Here is a 9,367-nt window from a genome sequence, read left to right on the forward strand (position 1 = left end):
TTTCTTTTAATTGAGTTACTTTACTTTAGACCGTTAAACCAAAGGATAATCTTCTTGCACAGGATCGAGGAGATGAGTTCACTTACACTGGGAGTGGAGGTAGAGATCTTTCTGGCAATAAAAGAATTGGAGAACATTCATTTGATCAGACATTAACACACATGAATAGGTAAGTTTTGAAAATAAAATTTAAAGGTATTCCAATACAAAGAGTTGGATTGTAGGGCTTAATTTAAAACTAACATTTTGCTGTATTTTTTCTGTTTGTAGACGCTGTGTTCATAAACAGCAATGCCTTTTAAGAGGTGTTTTATCCAGCATTATGATTTGTTGCTTTAAAGGAACACTCACCTCAGTGAAATACATTGCTTGCAGCTTGCAGTCATGCCTCTGGTTGAAATTGTTCTATAGTCACACTGAGAGGACTCTGTTTTAATTAAACAAGAAGTTAGTCAAAACTCTTGAGCAGAAGTTTTCTAATTCTGGATGTTTCTTTTTTTAAGTTTTTTCTCTTGTGGGTAAATCAGACATAAATTTAAGGAGAAGGAAAGCATGTTCCTTTTCCCATGATAAAAGAAATATTTTCTATTTTGCTAGCTCTTTCTTTCATCATATTTTTCTATGAAAAGCAAGGAATTAGGGTGCAGCTTTATCAAAACAGGTACTTGAAAGAGAACATGTATCCAGAGGAAGAATTAGACATCTGCCTGAAGTGTTTTTCCATCCTCCAAAAGCTGGCCTGAACAAAGAGTATTCCATCCTTTTCTGTTTCTAAGAGCATAATCTGTTACACAACTGACCTGTGATCGCCTGTGAGATGCTGAGAGTCACTGAGAACTTTTGTTTGCCAGGTCCGCATTTAGGTATGTTCTGCTGCTCTCAGACAGGCTGGAGAGGGATTTTTTTCAAGCTGTCTAGAGGAGAAAGAGGAAAAGCCTGACTTGGCTCCCTTGAGAAAGCGGGGAGGAGGGGACATGTGATGTGAAAATGAACAAGATCAAGGAGGGAAGAAAGATGGAAGTAGGTTTAAGCAATAGCTTTACAAGCATATTTAGTGAATAGAACGAAGTTGTTTTGGGACACAGAATTAAAGCTGGACCCTTTAATGTCAGCATCTCTCTCCTCTTATGAAATGAAAATTCGACAGGCAAAACTGCTTAGCTGTGAAGGAAGTAACAATGTGCTGCTCTCATTTTCTAAGCTTGATACAAGTTTTCAAGCACTTTGATACAGAAGATTGTGATGATTCTATATAGTTGAATCTGTATGGGTTTTGCTTGTCCAGATAGTTTTACAAGTTTTGTTTTTATATGGAAAAAATTTTTAATGTTGGCATAGTGTGCCTGTCTCTTACTGTTCTCTACCATGTGGATTCCATACTTGCACCATGTCTGTTTATAACCCATATTATTTCTTCTGTTTTGAGATCCATTATTTGTGTTGTGGCTGGTTCTGAAGGGTTTTCAATCCCTTCAAGTCAGGCTGTGATAATAGAAATACTGTTTCTTACAGCAGCTTGGTCATACTTTCTTGCTCCAGATTTCTAGAAAACGGTCTCTATGGGTAAATTAAAGCTTTTAACTAAAGCTAATTAAAGGTCTAATTAGTTACTATGATTCTTAGTTCTTCTCTGAGGTATTTTATGTATCATGTGAGAGAGGTGTGGTATTTACAGCTTTTTTGAATGGTTATTATGTACCTTTTGCTCTATGTGTTTTTCATCATATTCATTTCATCATCTTTAACTGCGTACACAGTTAAAGATCCTTAAAATCTGTTGATAAGGAATAGCAGCACAGAAAGCTTGCCTTTTATTATAATTTTAATTTCATCAATTCTATTTAGGAAGGGATTAATTTTAAAAATTAAGAATATTAAGTCTGAAAGGATTGGTTTGTTTTCTAGCAATTTGACATGAGTTTTCATCTGGAACCTAGACAACATATTTAATGTTCCCATTTTTTTTTCTTACCACTCATTTCAGTGCAGATCTCATTTTTTTTCATCAATTCTGCTAAAAAACATACTGAAAGGTCTATGCTGCTTGATAAAGCAAAATTAGACAAGGGAAACACGTATGATTTAATTATGTTAACTCTCAAAACTCTGCTGGGTGAAGCAATCTAGCTTATGAAGAATTTAAATGTCTTTCTAGGGCACTGGCCCTTAACTGTGATGCCCCACTGGACGATAAAAATGGAGCAGAGTCAAAGAATTGGAGAGCTGGTAAGCCAGTTAGGGTGGTACGCAGTTCAAAAGGACGGCGGATCAGCAAATATGCCCCAGAGGAAGGCAACAGATATGATGGCATTTACAAGGTATTCTGATCTCTACAACATAAAATTTCTTGTAATCTGTTTTTAAAAGCCTCATATGTGTTAGTCTGCAAAGTTTTCATTATTACTTGAAAGAAACAGTTCCTTTTTTCTAGAGCTTTTTAGCTTTAGTTTGTTCTGCAAAGTAAACCAAAATGAAATTACTCAAAACAGTGATAATAGAACATAATCTGTATAGGATACCTAAGATTGAATATGTAAATTGCCTTGTGTGTGCTTATTGAGTTAAATTCATTCCTGAAATCAGATAATTTCATTATTTCTTCAGTCCTTCCAGCTGTATCCTATCCTTTTGTTTATTTAAAGACTTCTTAGTTTCTGAAACAAAGGAGTGTGCCTTTTAAGACTACTGTATTTTTAAGAAATATAAAAATTTCACAGCTGAGGAAAGAACTTTTGTATATAATAATAATGTTGTATAAATTAGTCTTGTAATTTCTTCTTGAACAATTAAAGTATGACGATATGCATGTGTTTGACTTGTGATAAAAATATAATCAGTAATTTTGTACTGTTCTTTAGGTGGTGAAATACTGGCCAGAAATTGGAAAATGTGGATTTTTAGTTTGGCGCTATCTTCTGAGGAGAGATGATGTTGAGCCTGCACCTTGGACTTCAGAAGGAATGGAGCGGTCAAAAAAGCTCGGTCTAAGCGTACAGGTTCGCATCGGGACTTGACAGTTGTTTTTATTCTTAGTTCTAGTAAACAAAATCCTGAGAAAGAAATCAGTTAAATTAAAGCTCCTTTTCTTCCTTGTACTTCACTGTGGCAGCTTTTGATACTAAAAACCAGTGAGATTATAAGGAAATTGACAGAATCCTGTAATAGTGACACAGCAGATGGAACAGCAAATGAAGCTTTCTACCCTAGCAGTAAATTGGTTTGTCTATATGGACTGGAAAATCAGAATTTGTGTCCAGTTTTGTGATTCTTAGGCTGGAACAAATTTTTCTACAGGTGACTAGTCTGTCTCAGAAACCAAAAAAACCAGTGCATTTTGAAGTATTATTGTCATGTGAACTGAGTAGTTTGTATAAATAGTGCATTTTAAGCACAGATATAGGCTGATCCATGAAAATTTTGGCATTGCAGAATCCATGAAAAATGGAAAAAAGGAAAGAATTAATATATATTCTTGGCAATGCAATGATACATTGCATTTTACAGCATACCATCATCTCCCCAATTTATATAGTTTCTAAACACACAGGTACAGATATACTGTTTAATACAGCTGAGTATGGATTAGGTTCTTTGACTTGACTGTGCTTTCCTAATGATAGATACTAATTTAAATGTTTTCTCTATCATATAGGATTTTAAAATTATTGTGTGATTATTTTACTATGTAGTCATAGGGATCTAAAGTCTGTTAGAAGTTATTCTTTTTGGTATTTGGTTATTCCTGTATGGCTGTGATTCTTGTTTTAAATCTGTCCTTTTTAATTTTAGTATCCAGAAGGTTATTTGGAAGCCATGGCTAGTAAGGAGAAGAAAGATAAGGTTAAAAAGCAAACTGTGAAACAGGAGCCAAGCAGCCAAAGTAATGGAAACCAGAAAAGGACAATTGATGATGGTATTTCTTTTTTACTTCTTTAGCATTTGTCAGCAAAGTCTCTCACGTTAAAATTGCTATGAACTAAGCCATGAAATCTTCGTGGAAGTGTGAAACAGTTTGTAGTGGTTTTATATTGGAGGCACTCACGGAAGGGACTTTCTGAGGGAAGCTGCTAGCAGTTTCCTCCGTCTCTGATAAAAAAAGACCAATCAGTAATTAGCTTTGAAAATCAACAATGTGTTGAACCACTAAGAAAACTGTACACGCCGCTGTGAACACAGAGGTTAGAACAAGACGAAAAAGCCCAGGAGGGTCTCTTTCCCTTCCGACAAACAAGTAACACAGCCAGTCCGGCCCTGTCTCGGCGGGGCCGGGCCGGGCCGAGCCGGGCAGGGCGGCCCCTGCCGGGGAGCAGGGGAGCGCTTCCGGGAAGCCCCCGGGCCCCGTCAGCACGGGGAGGGGAGGCCGCGGGGCTGCTGGCTTCTAGCCGCTACTGAACCCTGTCCCCGCCGCCAGCGCGGGCCCCGAGGGCGGCTCTGGCCGGGCCGGGCCGGGCCGGGCCGGCCCAGATTCCTCCACAACCACCAGGCAGGGGGAGGGCCTGGCTGCTAAAATCCTAGCCGCTCCCCCAGCAAGTACGGCCGCCGAAGAAAGCCTCTACTAGCAACAACTCCATCACCGCCCAGCAGGAGTCACATAACCATCTGCAGGCCCTGGGCAAGATATTAACCGGTTTTAGTACACAAATAAAACGGACAAACATCAGTTCTCTCTGTCGAGGGAAAGAAAAGGAAAGATTGAAGAGAGAACAACATGAAACATGACAGTCAGTAAAAAGAAGTCAAGTCCCTGATGGGAGGGATTTAAAGAGGTGCCTTAATTCTAGGCTAAAATCCACTTATAAGGCTATGAGGAAGATATACTTGATACATTAGACTCTTTTTTTCCCTACAACCCATCAAAAATTTTGAGGAGATGAATTGTTCAAATTGTACATACCTAACAAAAGCCTCCATGCTAAAGTAAGCAGATTTTGAAATAGCTGTAGTCCCATGAGAAGTTTAAACCGAAAGAAGAAGAAGAGTGATAAAGACCCTATGCTCCCAGGGAGAGAAGAAGAAGACCTCTGTTCCCAGGAATTAAGCTAATTTCAAACATAGATAAAGAAAACCTTTGCTCTTAAACAGCTCATCTTTAAAATAATACCCCATAAATTAACATTGCCCATAAACGCAGTTTTGGGAAAAGCTGTAAAAATGGGAGGGACCTCATGTTTACAGGATTTTCCAGGCAACTGCTATTTGTAAAAATTAAAAGCCAGAAGAGAACAGTTTTCTTACAAAGAAGTCTCCATAAATTAACAAGAGCTCCTCTCCCAAAGTAGACAAAAAAGACTCTTCTAGAACAACTGACTGAATTATTTCTGTAAGTTGTGAGTAAGAAAAAAAAGTTGTAGGGAAAGAAGAAGTGTTCTAAAGGTTTTATTCTAATTCTTATTATTCTTTTTTTTAGTTACTGTTAATAAACTTTTCTTCATACCCTTTTCAAGTTTTGAGCCTAATTTGCCTTCCTCCTAATCCTGTCTCACAACAAGAAATAAATAAGTATATTCTAATGAGTGCTTAATTAAGTGGTAGTGTAGGGGTCTTAATCCTTTTTACTGCTCCTACTGTGTTTTTTGCTCTCAAGCTCTGCAAAAAAATGAAAATTCTTCTGTGCAACTCTTTGCTGCAATGCAAAGCAATGATGTGTAGTATGAGTTGGAGTAGGAATTTGCTTGCTGCATTTCTTGCAAGTAATCCATATTAATCCATTTTTCCTTCTAGAAATAGTTTTGTCTTTCCCTTCTATTAGTTCAGACTAACACTGCTTTTACTGGGTCTGATGGTCACCGTCTTAAGCAGGTACAGAGGAGCCTACAAATACACCCAAAGCCATGAGGATGGGAGATGGAGGGAAAGGAGAAGCTTTCCAGCTGACCCAAGAGCAACAATGGCTGATCAGAGAAGACTGCATGAACCAGAAGCTGTGGGATGAAGTACTTGCTTCTCTTAAGGAAGGACCAGTATGTTTGTTGCATGCATAGTTTTTATTCTTTGCATTTTCTTTATATTGTTAGGAGAAATCTTGACTCCCTCTTAAAACCTCCTTTGTTTGTTGAACTTTTGCTAAATATAGACTGTCTAGCATCAGTTTTATTTGTAAGACTTCTATTGAAGAAAATGTCTAGTCTGTTCAATTTGCTCTTGAGAGATGGGCTAATGCCTCAACAATAGAGACCTTTCTTGCTCAAAAACCATCCTGAAGTTAGAAGTGCATTTTTATTTATTTTCATTCTTGAAGCCAGCATAGTTTTTCTCTGATATAATAAATGTATTTTTATGTTGTGCTAATGTCAGAAATCAGACATGAAGAAAGATAGTTTTAGTCGCTAGGTTTTGTTTAGACAGAAAATAATTTTATGACAGGTTCCCCAGATATGCCCCATCCCTCAAAGTGCTCAAGGCCAGGCTGGATGGGGCCATGAGCAACCTGGTCTTGTGGAATATTCCCTGCCCATGGCATGGGGGTTGAAATAGGTGTAGTTTAAGGTCCTTTCCAACCCAAACCATTCTCTGATTATATGGTTCTGCAATTTGTAGAAGAGCAGGGAAATAAAGCCATTAAAGACCTTCTTCCTGATAGCTTCTAGAAAGCTGTGCTCAGAGATGTGACGGACTTAAAAACTTCTGGAAGTACATCATCTTTATGTAGTAAGTGGCATTTGTGAGAACTGTAATAGAATTTGTCTCTTTTATCCCTGTGCCCTACATTAGAATTTTCTGAAGAAACTGGAACAATCCTTTATGTGTGTGTGCTGCCAGGAGTTGGTTTACCAGCCAGTGACAACAGAGTGCCTCCACAACGTCTGTAAAGTAAGAATGAACTGCCTTGCTCTGGGCTGTTTTCTTGACTCTTAGACACCAGTCACCAAAGCCATATGCATTTTAGAAAGACAATAATAATTGTATAACATTCTGAGCAAAAACAGACCACAAGTTTCCATTCAGTGTTTGCTGTGTAGCGGACATTGATTTTGTGTAATAAGGAGTGGAAGTACATTCCATATAGTTTCTGATAGACATAATGAATGAGGTTTACCATTGTGGTCATGCCTTTTTGGTCAGTGGAGGTGCGCTACAGTTTGGTTGGGTCCACTGGTTAGATTTTGGCACAATAACAATAATTTAATTTTACATAATTTTACAAGAAATAAAACTAGATTTTATAATTTTACAATTCTTTATTAAAAGTTGTGAAAGGGTGGAGGATAAATACCCTAGAAACTTACTTGAACTTATTCAGAGAAAGTTATGTTATCCTGTTAATCTTGGCATTGCTCATGTTTGCTAGGAGACCATGAATGTCAGTGCATTACTCATGTGTCTCAAAATCTTGATCAGTTGGAGATAAGTCTAAGAAGCGTGGAATCAAATCTGGACTAGAGTTAATTTTGTAGCACTGGTATGTACAGAATCATGCAGTGAATTTTGCATATTTAGATGGTGTCTGCCATACCTAGTATTTCTGCCTGAAGCTGTAAAAGGACTCAAACTATTATCATCCTAGTACAGTATTTGGTAATGCAAGGTTGCTGTTTAAGAAGATACCACTCCAGTAAAAATCAGGGTGTTGTGTGTGGCCTGCACACATGGAACAATTATGTCTCTTTGAAAAACATAAGAAATGTGGAGTTAAAATTTAGAATTGTAGAAATTGAAAAACCATGAAAAAAAGAAAGTATAGAAAGCTGAATGGCAACAAACTCAGAAAGCACAGTATTTGAAGATATCAGTACATATTTGCGAATACAGTATAATATCCAGTTAAAGTTGTAAGGAAGTTTGATAGTAAGCTGCTGTTGCTGTTTAGACAGAGATCTGCCCTGCCCTAAAATATTTTTATCAATCTGCAGTAATGTAGTAAGGATGACAGCACAGATGCTAATGTGTTACAGATTGTATTATTCTACATATATCTGTAAGGCTAAACTGGGTCTATTCTGGTGAGTTAGATGGAGATTGCTACATAAACAGTATATGTGGTATAGTCATTTTCCTCTGGATATGAAGGTCTGGAAAAGTATAGCAATCTGTGAAGCTGTAAGGAAGCTAAGGATTGGCTGTGACTTACAGGAAGGCATTAGTGAAAAAAGAAGGGGAAACCTCACTAGTGATTTAGTTCCTCCCAAGCAGGGAGAAGAGTTTCTTGGCTAGGACATTTTCATCAGGGGTGGAGTCAGGCACCAGAGGGCTTGGCAAAGACTTTTTTTTTTCTGGTGGTACAGCAGATTGTAAGCAGATCTCATAAGCAGATCTTATAGTGATTCCTTACTTTTCACTGGTTAAGCTGTCAGTCTGTAAGGAAGTTGTTGCAATTTACTTCTCTGTCTCTGTGTGTCCTAGAGTTGTTTACAGCGCTCCTTCAGAGCCGAAGTGTTCACCTGCCCTGCCTGCCGCTATGACTTGGGGAAGGGCTACACCATGGCTCCCAACAAGATCCTGCAGGCACTACTGGACCAGTTCTTTCCGGGTTACAGTAAAGGACGATGATGTGCTCAGTCCCTTCTGTACTTCTCCCAGTGACTTTATACACAGTAAAGGGGAATAAATATGGGAAATTCAGCAGTGGACCAGCCACCTTGATGGGACTCAATATATTGTCACTTTTTGAAGCACCTAACCCTCTTCCCTTCATAGCCATTTCTTGGTGTTGTGAGAACTCTAATTCTCAGCTGTCTTTTAACATCAAGGGTAGTTCTGGCCAGTTAACTAACAGTTTTTAAAGAAGGAAAAAAGAAAAAAAGAAAAAGAAAAGCCTCAGCTCTTACTGGCCTAGCTGATGCTTAATTTATGATTTGTTTTTTTGTGACTACCTCAGGACAGAGGAAAGTAAATTGTGTCAAACAATGAAACAATGTTGGGGATAAAAAATAGTTAATGATGTTTTTAGCTACACACTGCCTCCTGAATATTAGTTGTGCCTGGTCCATGTGGTTTGATTTACAAAAAAAAAGAACCCAATAACGAAACCCAAGAAAAACCAAACCAAAAGAAAAACCCACAAAAAACCAGGAAAAAGAAATAGATTCAGCACTTAAGCCATTTGGATTAAACAGTAAATTCTGTGGTGTGCATAATCCCTTTTTTGTCTTTTTCTTCTATTATGCTGTATTTTTTTGCAAGAACGGGCTGATTTTTAGTCTATTTTTGTGAGCTTCATTGTGCTTTTCTTGTATCTTATGCAAGTTGACTACTAATGACTAATGAGAACAATATGAATGCATTGTTGCTGCATTAGTGTAAAGTGATCTGTGTTTTTTGCACTTAAAGAGGGTATTCAAGACACTCTAATTGTGTAAAAAATAGTTCATATAAAAAAAGCCACTTCTGTATTAGTTAAACTGTATGCTTTTAGTAGGTCTTGTATCAG

The 9,367-nt window shown here is 37.7% G+C and overlaps 1 protein-coding gene across 3 annotated transcripts in view; it reads left to right on the plus strand.

Moving 5' to 3' along the window:
• UHRF2 (ubiquitin like with PHD and ring finger domains 2) overlaps nucleotides 1–9,035 on the plus strand; it is an 82,754-nt gene extending 73,719 nt beyond the window's left edge. For 2 of the 3 annotated variants that reach the window (XM_005488153.4, XM_074533293.1), the window contains 7 exons: nucleotides 63–169; nucleotides 2,156–2,318; nucleotides 2,859–2,996; nucleotides 3,790–3,913; nucleotides 5,797–5,960; nucleotides 6,712–6,810; nucleotides 8,341–9,035. In XM_005488153.4, coding sequence (XP_005488210.1) covers nucleotides 63–169; nucleotides 2,156–2,318; nucleotides 2,859–2,996; nucleotides 3,790–3,913; nucleotides 5,797–5,960; nucleotides 6,712–6,810; nucleotides 8,341–8,487 — 942 coding nt within the window. In that variant the 3' untranslated portion in view covers nucleotides 8,488–9,035. The remainder of the gene's footprint in view (nucleotides 1–62; nucleotides 170–2,155; nucleotides 2,319–2,858; nucleotides 2,997–3,789; nucleotides 3,914–5,796; nucleotides 5,961–6,711; nucleotides 6,811–8,340) is intronic. The other variant, XM_005488154.4, reaches the window with a different exon arrangement.
• The last annotated feature ends 332 nt before the right edge of the window (nucleotides 9,036–9,367 follow it).

Source organism: Zonotrichia albicollis, chromosome Z (genome assembly GCF_047830755.1).
Source record: "Zonotrichia albicollis isolate bZonAlb1 chromosome Z, bZonAlb1.hap1, whole genome shotgun sequence".
Classification (NCBI taxonomy): domain Eukaryota; kingdom Metazoa; phylum Chordata; class Aves; order Passeriformes; family Passerellidae; genus Zonotrichia; species Zonotrichia albicollis.